Source organism: Petaurus breviceps, unplaced genomic scaffold (genome assembly GCF_028583685.1).
Source record: "Petaurus breviceps papuanus isolate PSGF00001 unplaced genomic scaffold, PetGlider_PUasm1.0 90556, whole genome shotgun sequence".
Classification (NCBI taxonomy): domain Eukaryota; kingdom Metazoa; phylum Chordata; class Mammalia; order Diprotodontia; family Petauridae; genus Petaurus; species Petaurus breviceps.
The window spans coordinates 314,119-333,050 of record NW_027187273.1 but is presented as its reverse complement, the minus strand read 5'-3'; the positions used below and the strand labels follow the sequence as shown (position 1 = coordinate 333,050).

The window sequence follows — 18,932 nt, the reverse complement described above, 5'->3', positions numbered from 1 at the left end:
GGGGGGGGACGGTGCATACAGAGGGTACCGTAATGTAGCGTGTAGCGCAGGGGATCACCTTCACTACAGTAGCAATCTCAATAGGGCTTATTTTCAGGGGAGGGCTTATTTTAGAGGAATCTTACACAGTAAGGGGAGGGCTTATTTTCGGGATAGGTCTTATTATCGGGGAAACACGGTATGCTTTATAGACCTTAGAGCACTATATAAATTAACTTCAGTCCAATAATCTATTTTGGTTTCTTTTTTGACCCTGTACTCAGTTATGTTATCTTATCAATGTTAATGGTTCCTTTACTGTTATAGATTGCAGCCGATTATTTGTGACTTTTGTCTATGCTTTCTCATTAATAGATCTTTATAGATCATGGCATGCTGGAGTTCATTTTTACTTTCTTTTAATATCTTCATCAGGCTTGGTCACTTTATCTCTTATTTTTGCCATGTGATCAGCTCATCTTCTTAGCTATACATTTAAGCATATCCTTTAGTTCATTTTCTTTATTCCATGGGATGTATTGCAGCCTTCTCCCACCTACCACTTGGGCATTTATTGCCTGGTGAATGAGCTTCATTTTTATTTCTTCAGAAACTGTAGTTTTTCACACTTTAGTGTCTTATAACAATACTGATAGAAATCTGACATTTAAAAGGTGGGCTTTTGTTTTTAAGAGATGTTGGAAGGTATTGAATAAGTTTTGCAGTTTCCTGAAGGTATGCTAACCCTCTCTTCTCCAGTTTAATTCTTTTTTGGGGGATGGAGGTAGGCAGTGGGTTCGTTCCCCAGGTTCATCTAACTAGTAAGTATCTGAGGCAGGTCTTATTGACTTCAGGGATGGTGCTCTATGCACTTGAATCACCTAGCTGCTCCCTCCAGTTTATTTCTAGGCCCTGCTTTTTGCCCATTTGCACAAGGATGATATTTTCAAAAGGTATTTTTTGGGTGGAAGTCTTGGAAGATAATTTTACTTTTCAGGGTGCCTCACTCTATGTCGTGATATGGATGATAAGAATCTACCCTTTTTTCCTCCTCCTCTTTATGGTTATACCAAACACTTGAATGGTTATGGATCTTATCGGGAAGCTTTGCAAAGCTTTGTGGTTGGTGCACTTAGAATCAATGAAGAGGAGCATCTGAAATACCTCATCATCTGTACATAGTCCCTCAGAAATTTAGACTGATTAATCCCATTGATAGTGGTGATCACTATTAATGATCAGAGAGATGCAGAACAGGATTGTCTGTTACATTTTTCAGGGAGTCTTGAGTAATTTTGTTATATGAAGGGGGAGTATACTTGACTGGAAGAGAACTTTTACAAAAGTGTTGTAGAAATTAAGTGCTTTCTTACAGCCAACTCATAAAACACAGTAGGATTTTGCATTCTTTTCATCTTTTAGTAAATTGTATGTTAGTAAAAGTTGTCTGTTTTGGAATATTTTTTTGCAAAATCCCCTTTGATACTAGAATGCTCATTAGAGCTGCCTTTGATTTATGTATAATTTATACATTTTATGAAAAGGCATATATAGATTGGTAGTTGTTGAGTAGTTGTTACTTGTTTCTTCTTGTATCTTCCCTTTCTTTGGCTACCTTAGAATTAATTTCTCAAAGCCCCCAATATTATGGCCCCTCCAATATGGATTTCCTCTCTGTGTACTTGACTTTCTCCAGTTGCCATTTGTGTCTTTGTTCTTTTCATTGCCATTTTTACCTCCTTTATAAACACATCTGTGGTTTTCCTACACTCTTTTATATGAAAATAGTTTACAAAAAATTTAAAGATTTTCCTTTTTTTTTCCATTTATAATTTTTCTATTTTTCTCCTTAAGTGTTCTTCTGAAAGATTTGTCTTAGTTGGGTCTTTTGCCAGGGTTTTATAAGTTGGTTTTGTCTCCCACACAAACACCTTCAGGTCAGGATTGAGTTTTCATCATGCCCTATATCTTTCTGACTTTATTTTTTACCGAACCTCAGAGCAAGCTTCCTACCTGATTGGGAAATCCCTTTACAGTATTCCTTACAAATATTCATTTGAAGACCTTTGAGTGATAACAGATTCACTGTCTATCATGGCAGCTCACTGATTTTTAGACAGTTTCACTTGTAAAGAAATTTTATATTTACTGAAAATCTTACTTATGGCAACTTCTCATTGGTTCTAGGTTTGTTCTCTGTGATTTTTCTTCTGCATGATAGTCCTTCAAACATTCAAAGACTACAGTAATATATCCCAATCTTGTTCTCTTAGGGCTAAATACCTCTTGTTCTTTCAACTGATTTTCTCATAGAATGGTTCTAAGTCTTGTCAGCATGTTGATCACTCTCTATCTTAATTCATTTCCTGAAATATGGTGTCCATGTAGAGAATGGCAGAGAACAGAGGAAGTATTCTATCATGCCTATATAACTCTAGTTATTCATTGAGTTTCAGCTCTATGTAAATATATTGTCATATGGCCTATATCTGTCTTTTACGTAAGGGTGTTAAAGTTTAAGGTATACTTTATTATTTGATTTACCAGTAAGTTTGCTAAAAAAGAAATAAAGCTAGCCTCTTATGATTTGATCTTCATGAGCCCATTTTGGATCAGAGTATTAGCACATCTCAAAGTGTTCACAAACTTTTGACCCCATAATTTTGCTAAGAATTGATAAGCTCACAGGCTTCTAGCTTGAAATATGGGATTCTCTCCCCACCAGAATATTAACTTTTTGAACAGTGACCTTTTTTATCTTTGTGTCTTTAATGCCAGACAGTATCATGCATATGATAGATGTTTAGTAAATATTTGCTGAATGGAATTGTTGCATCCAGCTTCTTCTTTTTGAAAACTGGTACAGTAGTACCTGAAAATCACTGGAAACAATTTAGGCATAACCTCTTTAAATTTTTTGTTATCCAGAAATGGAATTTGTCAATCAATAAGATAATAATTTCAGACCTGGAAGGAATCCTAAAGGCCAATCTTAGGGGTCATCTCATCCAACTTTTCTAATTTAGTGACAGAGTCCTACTGAGGTTGGACTTGCCCAAGGCCACACATGTAGGTGGTACCAGCAGCAGGATTTGAACCAGCTCTACCAAAACCAAAGGCATACTTTCCCACTATTCTACATTGTTCATTTAGGACAGCTCTCTTACTATCTTCACTTAGCTTGAATTTCATTTTGTTCTTGATCATTTTTGTTATCTCCTTTTTTTTTTTTTTGGCCTTTTTGGAAGGCAGTTGGGGTTAAGTAACTTGCCCAAGGTTACACGGCTAGTTTTTTTGTGGGGGTGTCTGAGGCCAGAACTGAACTCGGGTCCATCTGACTCCGGGTCCAGCGCTTTTCTCACTGTGCCACCTAGCCTCCCCTCTATTCTTTTTTAAAAATAAATTTTTCTTAATATCTTTTGTCTCTATTTGTTGTCTAAATTTCTCCTGTTATGAATTGTCCTGTATAATGAAGAATATCTTTTTTTTAATGCTATATTAACTTCTGATTTACATCATTTGTTTCTGCCAGATTTTGAGTTACAAATTTTCTCCCCATTCTTCCCCTACCCACCGCCCCAAAATAGCAGTCCCACAGGATTCTCTCCCATATTTTCTCCCATACCCCTTTCGATTTATCCAGTGGATCTCTATGCCTCAGTGCCTGTATATCTTATTTCCCAATTACATGTAAGATGGTATTAATAATAGTATATACACACACGCACACATACACACACACACATATATATAATATGTCCATATGTGTGTGTGTGTGTATATATATATATATATATACATACATATTTGATTTTAAAACTTTCAATTCCAGATTTATTCCCTTCCTTCCTAGTCACCCGCCGTTACTGGGAAGATAAGCAGTTCAGTATAGGTTGTACATGTGTGGCTAATGCAAAACAATTACGTAGTAGATATATTGTAAAAGACTGACTATATTTCCCTCCCTCCTATCCCACCTCCCACTTGTTCTATTCTCTACTTTGATCCCGTCCCTTTTCAAAAGTGGGTGCTTCCAACTTCCCTCCCCCCCAGTCTGCCCTCCCTTCCATCATCCCCTTTCTCATCCCCTTCCCCCCTATTCTCCTGGAGGGTGAGATCCCCTATTTAGTGTGTATTTCACTCCCTCCTCAAGCCAGATTCAATGGGAATAAGGTTGACCCATTCCCTTTTGCCTTCCTATTCTTCCCCTCCATTGTAACCATTTTCCCTTGCCTCTTATGTATGAGATAGTTTGCCCCACTCTAGCTCTCCCCATCTCCTCTCATTATATTCCTCTCACCTCTTAATTTCACCTTTTAAGTATCATCCCTTCCTGTTAAATTGGTCCTGTGCCCTCTATCTATGTATACCTGTAAACATATATACATACATTCACATATGTATTCATATGCCCATATACCCTCATATATAGACATACATATATATATTTCTAATCCCTTCAAAAACCAACCGGGCTGTCCTCAGCGGGAGGTTAACTTCTCTGTGTCATTTTGTGGGTTCTGCAGCTCCAAAGTTTGTTTAGAGTACCCTTTTTACATGGATTGGGGGAGGTGGAGGCCGGAGCCGCGGGAAGGTCGTGCTTCTACTCCCCCATCTTGGTTCAGCCCCCCGAAGAATATCTTTAAAAAGAAAAAGGAGAGAAAACCAAGAAAAAACAACAAAACAAATACATTGGAAAAATCTAAAAACCTATACATTTCATACCTGTGGGGCCTCTCATCTCATCTCTTGTTTTTGGTTCATGCATTCTTGCTCTTTGTAATTTCTCAGCATTCAGTTTTGATTGTTTTGTGGTTTTTTCATTGTACATTTCCATAGTCATTGTGTATTATTTTTCTTGGATATCTACTTTGTTTCCAGTTCCTTGCTTCTGTACAAAGTGCTGTTATAAATATTATGCCATGTATAGAGACTGGTCTGTGCAATTTTCCAAATACAACCCAACCTAGTCTTTTCCTCCTTGGTCCAGTCTCCTTTCCTTTAGCAAATTCTGCCTTAGGTAGATTTACTAATATGCTATGCACTGTTCAACTGTGTGTCATAGGAGTCTTTCATTAATTTGGTATTTTTCTTGATGGTTTTTAGGCCATTCTTTTTTCAGGAAGACCCTTGATAGTCTTTTCCCTTTCTCCCTTTTCAGTCTAACCCTCTCCACAAAACCTAGAATCCTGCTTCACTGTCTTACTTGTTCTTCACGTAAAACCTATAACAGCCTCTCCCTTCTTACATCTGCCTCCTGTGATCTCTGACTTCATTCAAGACGTCTTTCAAATCCCTCTTTATATGTGGCCTTTCACAGTATTGACCCCTCCCTTTTTCTCTAATTGCTATGCTAATTGACCTTTGAGATTATTTCTAATTTTTCCTTGTATGTTTCATGTACATGGTTTGCATTTTGTTTTTCCCCATTAGAATGTGATCTCCTTGAGCTCAGGGACTATGTTTGTTTTTATTTGTATTCTTAGTACTTAACACAATGTGTGGTACATAAAAACACTTAATAAATGCTTCTTGAGTGAACAAGGAATTTCATTTTGGAGACCTTTTGTTATTCTGGGGTTAGATTCAATCAACATCATACCATCTGTAGATAGTGACACCTGAATGGCCTCATGCTCTGTAGGGAATCTCACAACCTGACAATGGCACACCATGGAATGTTTTTTTTTTTTAATTTTAAAAATTATTTTATTTCTCCCCAACTACATTAAAAAAATATTTTTATAATTTTTTTTTCCATTTTTCAAATGCTTTATTAACTTCTGATTTACATCATTCATTTCTGCCAGATTTTGAGTTACAAATTTCCTCCCTGTTTTTTCCCTACCCACTGCCCCAAAATAGCAGTCCCACAGGATATTTCCCCCCTCCTCCAATCTGTTCTCTCCCATATTTTCTCCCATACCCCTTTCAACTTTTCTAGTAGGGCGTGGTGGATCTCTATGCCCCAGTGCCTGTATATCTTATTTCCCAATTACATGTAAAATAGTATTAATAATAGTATATACATATATACATATTTAAACATTTGATTTTAAAACTTTGAATTCCAGAGTCTGGGAAGATAAGCAGTTCAGCATAGCTTGTACATGTGTGGCTAATGCAAAACATTAACATAGTAGATATATTGTAAAAGACTACTATATTTCCCTCCCTCCTATCCCACCTCCCACTTGTTCTATTCTCTACTTTGATCCAGTCCCTTTTCAAAAGTGGGTGCTTCCAACTTCCCTCCTCCCCAGCCTGCCCTCCCTTCCATCATCCCTCCTCTCATCCCCTTCCCCCCCTATTCTCCTGGAGGGTGAGATCCCCTATTTAGTGTGTATTTCATTCCCTCCCTGAGCCAAATTCAATGAGAATAAGGTTGACCCATTCCCTTTTGCCTTCCTATTCTTCCCCTCCATTGTAACCATTTCCCCTTGCCTCTTCTATATGAGAGAGTTTACCCCATTCTGTCTCTCCCCATCTCCTCTCATTATATTCCTCTCTCACCTCTTAATTTCACCTTTTAAGTATCATCCCTTCCTGTTAAATTGGTCCCGTGCCCTCTATCTATGTATACCTGTAAACATATATACATACATTCACATATGTATTCATATGCCCATATACCCTCATATATGGACATATATATTTCTATTCCCTTCAACTATTTTCATACTGACAAAAGTTTCATCAGTTACAATTATTGTTTTTCCATGTGGTAATGTTAATAGTTCAACTTTGATAAGTTCCTTATGATTTCTTTTCCCTGTTTACCTTCTCATGCTTCTCTTGCTTCTTCTGAATGTCAAATTTTCTATTCACTTCAGTTTTTTTAATCAAGAATGCTTGAAAGTCCTCTATTGCACTGAATGACCATATTTCCCCCTGAAACATGATACTCAAGTTTTGCAGGGTAGGTGATTCTTGGTTTTAATCCCAGTTCCTTTGCCTTCCGGAATATCATATTCCAAGCCCTTTGATAACTCGGTGTAGAAGCTGCCAGATCCTGGGTTATCCTGATTGTGTTTCCACAATATTCAAATTGTTTCTTCCTGGCTGCTTGTAATATTCTCTCCTTAATCTGGGATTTCTGGAATCTGGCTATAATATTCCTAGGAGTTTTCTTTTTGGGATCTTTTTCAGGAGGTGATGGGTGGATTCTTTCAACCTCTATTTTGCCCTCTGGTTCTAAAACATCAGGGCAGTTTTCTTTGAGAACTTCCTGCAGGATAATTTCTAGGTTCTTTCTTTGATCATGGCTTTCAGGTAGTCCAATAATTTTTAAATTATCTCTCCTGGATCTATTTTCTAGGTCAGTGGTTTTTCTCATGAGATATTTCACATTGTCTTCTATTCTTATATTTGTTTGGATCTGTTTAACAGCATCTTGATTTCTCATAAAGTCATTAGCTTCCATTTGCTCCAATCTAATTCTGAAGCCATGATTCTTTCATTGAGCTTTTGAGATACTTTTTCCATCTGACAAATTCGGTTTTTTAAGGCATTCTTCTCATTGGCTTTTTGAGCCTCTTTTGCCAGTTGAGTTAGTCTATTTTTTAAGGTGTGGCTGTTGAATCTCATTTTGTAATTTTCTTGCATCGTTCTCATTTCTCTTCCCAATTTTTCCTCCACTTCTCTTATCTGCTTCTTAAGGTCCTCTGTGGCCTGTAAGCAGCTTGTATTTTCCTTTGAAGCTTTTGGTGCAGGAGTTCTGACTTCACTGTCTTCTTCCTGTTCCATGCTTTGCTCCTTTTTGTCCCCAAAATAGGAGTCTTATGTTCGAATCTTCTGTCTGCTTTGTTTCCTTTGCTTGGTTATGTCACCCCTCAGTCACTTGACCCCTGGGTTTTTGCCACAGTATGACTCTGCCAACAGAGAGGGGAGCTTTCGTCCCAAACTCTGGGATTTTCTCAGCTGCCGGAGGTATTAGTTGGGTGCCCTCTCTGAGGCCTCCACACTCTCTGGCAAGCTGGATACACACCCCAGTACCTCCACCCTAGACTACAATCCAGATCCAAGCAGGTTAAAGCAGTAGCGATTACCCCTCAGAATGGTTGCTTGGTCCCCCTACCTCAGCAGGCCAGGAGCTGAAGCTGCCATGTGGCTCTGCCTGGCTGTGCCGGGCGTCTCAGCGGCTTCTCACCCCACACACTCCTGCTTACTGGGTCCCAAAGTCCAGACTGCACTGACCTCTCACTTTGTTCTTCACATCTTTGCGTTGATAATTCTGGGAACGGCCACAGCTGCTGTTGATCTCGGAATGTTTTTTATTACTAAAATAAAACAATACAGAATAGGTTTTTACTTTTCAGTTTTTCCTCTAAATCAAGACACATTCATCAAGTGCTTTTATATGCTGGCTATGCAGTGGAGCTACAAGAGGAAAAAAAATGTGGGGGAAAAATGTTATATTATGGGATTATAGTGTGTTAAAAAATCAGTAAGTAAAACCTGTTTACCAAGTACATAATTTTTTTTTGCTAACTTCTAAATATTAAAAATCAAATATTAAAAGTCTAGCATTTCAATTTTTTATTTTCTTGCATTTTGTATTTCTTTGATTTCCTAATAAAAATCAAGAAAATTCCCATAATTTATGTTTTAATAGCTTTTAACCAATATCTTGTCTTCTTACATTGCTTAGACCTCCTTCTCCCTCTTATTTTTGGAGACCCATGTGTATAATAAATATGGTAATATAAATTAATTAATTCATAAACAATATATGCTTTTTTGTGGGTGAATTGATTTTCCCAGAGAGCAATTCAGAAACTCACTTTGCTATTCATCACTGTGTAGTATGTTCAGATATCTACTATATCAGTAATGAATGAAAAGTAGTAAAAATTACTAGTTCACATTCTTCAACTGAAAAGGGGAATTGGATTAGGTGTGGGGTTGTAGACATTTGAGATAGAGTCAAGGGCAGAGCCCAGAGAAGAATCAAGATGTGAATGTTACTGACCTGGCACTTTCCTTGAATTGGAGGTTCCCTATGGACTGGACAATTCAAGGAAGGGGCCATAGGACCTCTTCAAATCTCAAAAGACTACTACCTCCAATGTGTAACCACTTTTAATACTCTTATTTCTAAAAATGAGCTCTTTCAGTGGTCTGTGGCAGCAACATTTTAAACATCAATGAAAATTTTCTACTCAGGAAAGAATATGGTCATGCAGGTGAATTAGTAAATTCCTATTTTCCAGAGCAAGATGTTAAGATAGTGAAGTAAGATAAAGACTGTTGTGAAGGACAGTTTTGGATAATGGAAAGCACTTGGGAAAAATATAGGAACTCGTATTGTAGCCATTCATTAGCCATGTAGATGTGGGCAGTTTACAGAAATATTTTGGACCTCATTTCCTCGTCTGCAAAATGATGGAGTTGGACTAGAATTCAGGGGTGGGGAACCTGTAGCCTACAGACCACATCTGACCTTTTAAGTCCCCAGGTATGGCCCCTTGACTAAATCTAAACTTCCACAGAACAAAGACCCTTAAAAAAGGATTTGCTCTGTAAAACTTGGACCCAATCCAAAGGCTGTATCCAAGGACCTAGAAGGTCACATGTGGTCTTACCCCCCCAGGGGGCAGGGAGGCATGGTATCCAGAGTCTTTTGTAGTTCTAAATTATGACAATTCTTGATTAACTCTGTTAGGAAGTTTGAAGTAATTGGTAATACTGAAATATTGCAAAAATGCCGAAGGATCTATAAGTTAATGCAAATAAAAAGTTTTTGAATATGAGAAAAACTGAAGTGGAGGCTGCTTAAGCCATTGGTAGTTGATAGTTTTGAAAGAAGCCTATTTTTTTGGTTGATCTATCACTTTTATGAGCAGCAAGTGAGACAATATTTAACGAAAAAAGCACATTTCAGTATCTAACTTTGTGGCAGAGCAAATTTAATGTCTTAGCTTTTATAAACTATATAATAGTTGATCAAAATGAAAACAGTTGAGAAAATGGTGTTGGAAATCCTGAGTCCTCAAGAAAAGGTGATTCTGTTCAACATTCTGTTTACTAATATAGAAATGTAGAACATTTTAGAAAGGGCTTTTTAAATTTAAAAAAAGGTAGAATTGAAGAATGGTACTCATTGAGTTAATGGCTTATAACAGTCATCCAGAATTCTTTCCCTCTACCTTGCAAGGAGAAAATATATTAAACTTACTCATCTGTGTTCTTAGCTGTATTGTTATTATTTTTTATTGTTATGAAGTATCAAAAGAACAAATCCTTAATAATTTATTGCAAGGTATAGCATTTGCTTTTTTTTCAAATTAAATTAACTTTTAAAAGTACAAATCCTCTAGCTTTAAATCTTGACTTTGATCTTTTAACTTCTTGTGTTCTCTTGGCCTTGATAGATTATATAGCTTTCAAAAGATTCCTTTGCATTGGAATTTCATAATACTCACTGCAGTCTCAATCCTGGTTTTTTTTTCTCCTATTATATCTTTTTATTTTGCTCATGACTTATTGGAGGACAGAAGTGAATATGATCAATTTTTTATTTTTTATACAAACCACAGAACAGAGTGTGGCAGAGAGACCAACGAGATATGCGAGCAGTCCAACCTGATTCAGGATATTATAATGATGTAAGTATCAGTTTGTGAGAATCATATAATAAAACATCTCTTTTTGGAAGATTTGATGAATAGATACTTTGAGCTCAGAAGGTACCCTGAGAAATAATGCTTTTCACTGATCTGCCATTCCGGATGCCAGTTTGGAACTATGCCGAAAGGGTTACTGCATACCCTTTGATCTAGCAATGCCACTACTAGGTCTGTATCCCAGAGAGACTTTAAAAAAAAGTGAGGGGAGAGGGAGGACCTATTTATACAAAAACGTTTATAGCAGCTCTTTAGTGGCAAAGAATTGGAAATTGAGGGGATGCCTATCAATTGGGGAAAGGCTGAACAAGTTGTGGTATGTGGTTGTAATGGGGTATTACTGTGCTGTAAGAATGATGAGCAGGGGGATTTAAGAAAAGCCTGAAGAGACTTAGATGAACTGATGCAAAGTAAAGTGAGCAGAACCAGTAGAGCATTGTACATAATAACAGCAGTACTGTAGAATGATGATCAGTTGTGAATTACTTATAGCTCTTAACTTTCTTAGTAGTAGAATGATCCAAGATAATTCTAAAGGACTCATGAGGAAAAATGCTGTCCACTTCTAGAGAATGAACTTGATGGTGTCTGAATGCAGATTGAAGCATACTATTTTTTGCTTTCTGCATTTTTTTCCCATGGTTTACTTTTTCTTTTTGTTTTGTCTTCTTTTTCAACATGAGTAATATATACCATTTTGCATAATTGAACATGTATAACCTGTGTCAAATTGCTAACTGTTTCAGGGAGGGAGGAGGTCAGAGAGGGAAAAAGAAAGCTTGGAACTCAAAACTTAAAAAAAAAAAAGGGATGTTAAAAATTGTCTTTAGGGGTGGCTAGGTGGCTCAGTGAGTAAAGCGCTGGCCCCGGAGTTAGGAGGACCCGAGTTCAGTTCCGGCCTTAGACACTTAACACCCACCCACACACTCACACACACACACAAACTAGTCATTGTAACCTTGGTCAAGTTACTTAACCCCAATTGCCCTCCAAAAGGCAAAAAAAAAAAAATGTCTTTACATGTAACTGGGGGGAAATAATTTTTAAAAATAAAGTCCCAGTAGTCTTACATAACAAAGATATAATTATTCCATGTCAAATCTTATCATGACAGGACAAAATGGTGTTTCAAGAGATATGTAATGTGAAAATGATATAGAAATTTGATTTTCCAGAACACTTTAGTATATGTTGTGTAGCTTTCTTGCTATTAAGAAGGGATTAAATAAGATTCAAAGATTTCAATTTTAATTTTTTTGCCATTAATTTGTATATTATTATTATTATTATTAAGCAATTGGGGTTAAGTAACTTGCCCAAGGTTACAACGGCCAGTTTTTTTTTGCGTGTGTTTGTGGGTGGGTGGGTGTTAAGTATCTGAGGCTGGAACCAATCCCGGGTCCCCCCCGACTCTGGGGCTGGTGCTCTTACTCACTGCGTCACCTAGCCGCCCCTAATTTGTATATTATTGACAGACTTCTATGCCTTTATTTCTTTTTAAAAAATTTTTTTAAATGAAAATGTTTTTGGTCTTTATTAATTTGTCTACTTTTAGTTTACAAGATTCAGTTCCACAATTCCTTGAGTTTCAAATTTTCTCCCTCTCCTCTTCCCTCTCCCCCCATGGTGGCATGCAATCAAGTATAGGATCTGCAAATACTTTCACATTAGACATTAGTCAAGTTGTAAAGAAGGATTGTAACTGATGGAATGAACAGTGGGAAAGAGGAAGCAACTAAACAAGAAAAAGAGAGCTGGTAGTTTGCTTTAATCTGTATTCAAACTGTGTTCTTTCTAGTTCTTTCTCTGAATGCAGATATCTCCTTTCATCATGAATCTTTTGGAGTTGTCTTATAACCCTGCATTGCTGAGAAGAGTCCAGTCTATTAGAGTTGGTCATCACACATATGTTGTGTTTGTAATTGTGTACAAATTTTCTTCTGGTTCTGCTCTTCTCACTCCGCATTAGTTTGTAGAAGTCTCTCCAGATAAATATGAAGTCCATCTGCTCCTTATTTCTTATAGCATGATAATATTCCGTTACATTCATATACCACAACTTGTTTAGCCATTCTTCAATTGATGGGCACCCCCTTAATTTCCAATTCTTTGCCACCACAAAAAGAGCTTATGCCTATATTTCTTAATCTATTTAATGATAACTAATAATTCAAGAGGCTATTTGTTGTAACGTCACGGAGCATTTTGTAAACCTTGTGCTCTGTATAAATGCCTTAAAGAAAAATAGTGAAGATTACTGTTATTGCTACCTCAATTTGCTAGAATTGTAATGCTTATTTTGTTCCATACTTTTTCTTCTTTTGTAGCTGGTTCCACCTATAGGAATGCTGAATAATCCTATGAATGCCGTAACAACCAAATTTGTTCGGACATCTACCAATAAAGTTAAATGTCCAGTATTTGTTGTTAGAGTAAGTACTCTTTTAGGTTTTGGGGGCACTGATCTTAATCTGGACATTCCAATTTATAATACACATTTTTTAAAATGAGGGAACCACTCATTGGATAAAACTTTAAAATTTATTCCTGAGGCTCTGGGTCTGCTTCTTTATTTCATATTTAATAGCCTTTCTACTGAGCTGCTACTTTAGGCTAGTTGTCATTAAATTATGTTTGCAGATAAATTATTAGAAGTTAAAATTAATCAATTGCCTTGCTTGCAGGGAAGGGTCATGGATTATCCCATCTTTCATTTCTATTTAATGTTTGATATAGGATATACGTTCCTTTCTGGCCTTTTTCTTAATGTTGGTGGGATATGTATGAGTCAGCTACTGTTACTTATTTTACCAGGCCTCAGACTTTGCCTTCATGAGCATTTTGGTTATTTGGCTTTGAGATATCTGGCAGTTTTGACTGTGGTTGTGGTATGGTTGTGAACCTTGGAATATGTAAGGAAAATGTTTCCATATAGGAACAATAACACAAAAAGCTTATATGTTGATTTGTCTTTTTTGCCAGCAAAAAGGAAAGAAAGAGGATCCATTTACTTGTATGTCGTGTGTTGCCTAAGACAAATGAAATACAGGGCACTTTCAAGTGAAAGAACAGGGTAGAGATGGAGGTAGTGCTTTTCAGTATTGAATGATTAAAGAGTTGGCAATAAAATGCAAGGAGAGTGGCAAGAATCAGAGCTACTGATGAGAAGAAAGAATAGGCACAACAGTAAGGAAAGAGGAAAACTAATTAATAAATAGGCTGGGGAGTTAATTGAATGACATACTACCATACATGTTTCATTACTTTTGAGATATATAGGCAGGAAAACATGCCAACTGAAAAAGCACTATTGTCAGGGGTCATTTAATTTTGGAGCAAAGTGAGTCCTATGTTTGTGATAAGGTTTAGGGAAATACCCATTTCTAAGAGGGGAAAGGGGAAAAAAAGACCTTTGGTGGTCATTGGTTAAATTTAAGATGCGTAAATTATTTTGCTGTTACTGACAAATCTCATCTGACCATGATAGATAATTCATTTGTTGCTCTAGTCACCATTTCTATTGTTTCTTTACTAAAGAAGGGTGTTACACTACTATTCTGATACTAACTCATTATGAATGTATATTAAACGGGCTTAGAAAGGCTTTCTTGAGAATAACGGACTTGCCTAAATTTTGAGTGAATTTATAAATTAACAAAATTTGTAATTTTATTATAATTTAATAAATCAACACTTTCATAATGTGTGCCTTTTCACACTGCCCTTTTAATGTTTCTTCCCAAATTGGGTCACCACTAATTGTAGAAAATTTTTTTCATAAAGTCTTTGAATTTCCTGGTTTTACTAACTAAATAGAATAAGTTGTAATGTTAATTTTTGCATTTATTTCTTGGAAGATTGACTCTTTACTAAAAGTATTGTATTTTACATAACCTTATTGTGTAACTTGTGAAATACAGTCTTTATATCCTGTTTGTAGATACACAACGCACAATGATTTTATATATAATGTTGTGAAACATATTTAACTTGTTTCACTGTTTTCTATCCAGTGCATCAGAAGTGGTTTAAATGAAGAGAATAAAACAATATTCTTTAACATAATTTCATATAGGGAGGAGGTATTTTTATACAAAAGCCAAGATTTTCTACTTATATCTATTACTTGGGAAAGAATGTAAAGAAAGTTTAAACATTCATGAAGTGAAAGTCTGGGGAACTCTACCTTTTTAAAAATCTATTTCTTTCTCTTTTTTTCTTCCTCTTCCCCAGTGGACTCCTGAAGGGAGACGGTTGGTTACTGGGGCTTCTAGTGGAGAGTTTACCCTGTGGAATGGACTCACTTTCAATTTTGAAACAATATTACAGGTAACTGTAATTATCAGATGGAGGTCCCATTCTCTTGGACTATAAAGAATACGAAGTGTTCTCATTTTACATAATTTTAAAATGTAGAGCAAGACTAATTGTTGCTATAACACAGAATCACAATATGAGCTCCTTAAGATTTTGTAGATCAGATGAACCTCGAAGAAGTATCTGACAAGTATTTTGTGATTCCGCAGGCTCACGATAGCCCAGTGAGGGCCATGACCTGGTCACACAATGACATGTGGATGCTGACAGCAGACCACGGGGGATATGTGAAATACTGGCAGTCCAACATGAACAACGTCAAGATGTTCCAGGCACATAAGGAGGCGATTAGAGAGGCCAGGTTTATACACAATATACCATTTTCTGTAGTTCCTCTTGTCATGGTTAGACTGATCTCTAAATGTATGCTGGGTGCAGAGATGCATGGGCTCTGTCAGATTCTGGGAAACTTTGTGCACCCTAGAGACACAATATTTTCCTTTGTTTCCACATACTCAACATTTTGCTGGCACCTTTCTGAAGTAGTATTGTCCCAGTATCCGCCTCTGCAATATGTTAGAGATGTATTGTCTGCTGCATTTTGCACTGGTATTCTTTTCTTCATATATATGGTTTACAATGTATTTAAGTTATTCCTTTTTGATGCTCATTGTGTAAGACAAGAATATTTCATTCCAAATAAAGAATTCAGACTTTAATAATCCAAATGAATAAAATATAAAGCCTACAGAAATCAAACACCTACATAGTTCTTACAAATACAAGAAAAAGGCTTAAGTGAAGAACTGGTTGGCTTGGTTATTCCAAGACTTGAGATAAGAAGTATTAGTATTAAAAACCCTTACAGATAAACTCTCTGGTTGTGAAAAACATTAAAGGATTAATGAATGGGTTCTTCAAGCTTTGAAATTGTAAGCAAGCAAACCATGACGAGAAGACTGTAGGACATTTCTCCTGATTCACTGTTGATACATCAGTTATGAAAGTGTATTTTTTTAAAATAGAGTTTAAAGTGATATTTTCAGCAAGCTGTTAAATATAATCTTTCAGTATATGTACAGTAAAACTGAAGAAATGTTTCATATCTGAATCTGAAGAATTGCTGCAGCCTCAGAATAAAGCGATGCAGCATTCCTTTAGGTTGGTGCGGCCCCTGTGTGGTAGAAGGTTGACATTGTTACAAAAACACCACCCACGGCAATCACTCTTCTTCCTTTTGTGTCTTATGGAGTAGTCAGATCAATGTACCTGTGCTTAACTGTCTGGTTTAGTGTCATCCATACACTGAATTGTCACATCAGTCCCCCTTAGTTTTAACAGTGATGCTTTTGAAATAAATTAGTGAAATTTGGTGACCTTTAACTGCATTGAAAAGGAAGTGACTGCCTTTCATTTGCAGGAGTTATTTGGGCTTTAATCACAATTCCTTTTTTTCCCTGTAGTTACACCATAGAAAGCAGCTTCTATGGGACTTTCTAGGAAGGAGATGGGGAAATTCTTCATACAGACATTTTCAAATGAATTAGAAACATTTTACATAGGATTCTTTAGCAAACACTATACAACTATCTTCCTACTTCTGTTTATATTTTTTCCATAAAGACATACATGTTTCACAGTGGCATGTTTTCAGAAATATTGCCAACTATACAATTAATTTAGTTCAGATGTTATTCAGTTTCACTTTGTGTCTTTCTGTGTCTTACCCCAGACCCTCACGCCCCCTCTTTTCCCCCCTCCCCTCCCCCTCCCCCCCTTTTTTTTGCCGGCACCAAAGGGCAAGGCTATATTTTGGGAACATATGCAAAATTAATGTTAAGAGTAAATTGTTAGGTCACTTTTAAAAATACATTCTCAGAATAGGGGATTGAATACTAGGAAGCAGGAATAAATACTCTGCTGAATTCATCTTTTGATGAAATGTGCCTTTCAGCTGGAACCATTCTCCAAGGGCACCATTGTTGGATACTTTCCCTTTCATCCTGTTTATATATCCTGCCATACAGTATTTTATTTTGCCCTGTCTGAGAAGCACAGATAATCTGTTAAATGCTGACTTCTTTCCCCTGCTGTGTGTCTTCATGTAACAGTTTCTCACCCACGGATAATAAATTTGCTACATGCTCTGATGACGGAACTGTTAGAATCTGGGACTTTCTACGTTGCCATGAGGAAAGAATTCTTCGAGGTATGTGTATCAACAGTACTGATTGGAATTATTTAAATAGGGAAGACACTTCTAGCTAAGTAATCACAATACAACAGTACCAACTCTTCTCCATTCTACCTTTAAATCCTTAGGCATAATCTTTAAAGAAAACAGAACTTTCAGTGATCCACAGTTGTTTTAAAGTCCCACATTCCAGATTTCTAGTATTTTCCCCTTAAAGTTAGTTTGGTCATGGAGTTGAGTACAAGTATGTTTTCACATTAATTGCCTTTATATATGCCTCTTATGAAGGGGATCTGATTTCTTCCTGTTTCTTATTTTGGGTGCCATTTTTATTATTAATAAACACTGAATATCAACATGCTGATGACATTTTATTCAGATTGCTCACATCCTCATGGCAATAACTTTTAGAAATATTCTACTCACAAATTTTATTGCTTGACAAATCGTAAGTTCCATTAACTACACTTTTCTGCATTGATGCATAAATTAAAGCAGTTAGTTTTTCCATTAACCACATTTGGGCCCACATATTCCTTAACTTTGTTTAATAGTCACTTCCAAGTTATGGAGAGCTCCCTGTAAACTAGAGGTTTTTTTTTTTTTTTGGTATTTAAAAACTACTTCTAGCTTATATGAATTAATCTTTTATTTCTGAAATACTTTAACGCTTAGTCAGGCTTTATATAGAGAACAAAGAGGATTGGGTAACATTATTAATAAAGGTAAAAATTAAAGATGAAATTTTTTTCCACTGCATTGTGTATCTTGTAATAGGCAGCTACACACATTTACACACAGAAACACGTATAAGCTAAATCTTGTACTAGTTGGTTATAACTTTGGTCCAGAAGTTTTATTTTTTAAAGACTATGGCCTGAACCTACACTGTTTTAATCATGGTCAATAAAAGTACTTCTGCACTCTTAATTCTTGATTCCAATATACTACAAACGTAAAAATCTTTCCCCTGAACATACAATCATGGATAAATAAAAAAAGACTGGACTACAGAAATTTGGTGTTGAAGATTTTCATTTCTCTTCATAGTTAGTTAATAATATTATTACAACTAGCTCCCTTGTAAATAATTAAAAGATAGGTCCAGCAGTTCCTTTTGTGTATTTCCTCATTCAGTTTGAACAAGGGAGAAAGATACTGTTATCACTAAAATTGTTAGATTTTACTTGATCTTATTTACAGAATAATTCTGTAGCTAGAATGAGACACAATATCATCAACTTACATATTGTGTATATATACTACTAAGATTATGTAATTGTGAACTTTTTTGACAAAAAAAATTAATTTTAGACATCTAAAAAATTATGCTCATTTTGGCCTATATTTGACTTGTTCAAAGTCATCAAAGTAATTCCTTACTGATATGGTACAATAGAAAGTATGCTGCATTTGGATTTGGAAGACCTAGATTTCCGGCTTTGCTAACTAAACTCTTAACTTGGATGAATTACTTATTTTCTTCTATATTTTGTCACCTGTAAAATGAAGGAATTGACTGGATGTCCCCTGAGATCTTTTTGAGCTCTAAATCTGTGATCCTCAGATTATTATTAGCTGGGAATAGACCCCAAATCTGACTCAAAAGTTTTTTCTTTATTTTTTTTTTTGTTCTGCTGTTTCTTCCCATCTTTTTTCTTTGTCAGTAGAGCTCTTAATTCTTATTTTAAGTATAAATGAAACACAAGTTTTTCCTGTAGTTATGGTTAGGAGAAAATGGGAATGTTTTTCCTATGAGTGAAACTTGGAATATAAAACTAGATTTGCTTTCACTGAGGACTAGAACAGCAGGTGTT

At 36.1% G+C, this 18,932-nt stretch overlaps 1 protein-coding gene across 3 annotated transcripts in view; it reads left to right on the top strand.

The window, feature by feature from the left end:
* The window catches only part of WDR33 (WD repeat domain 33), a 118,596-nt gene that overhangs the window by 43,265 nt on the left and 56,399 nt on the right, over nt 1-18,932 (top strand). For all 3 annotated transcript variants that reach the window (XM_069063330.1, XM_069063331.1, XM_069063332.1), the window contains exons 3-7: nt 10,518-10,586; nt 12,932-13,036; nt 14,838-14,933; nt 15,131-15,282; nt 17,033-17,130. In XM_069063330.1, coding sequence (XP_068919431.1) covers nt 10,518-10,586; nt 12,932-13,036; nt 14,838-14,933; nt 15,131-15,282; nt 17,033-17,130 — 520 coding nt within the window. The remainder of the gene's footprint in view (nt 1-10,517; nt 10,587-12,931; nt 13,037-14,837; nt 14,934-15,130; nt 15,283-17,032; nt 17,131-18,932) is intronic.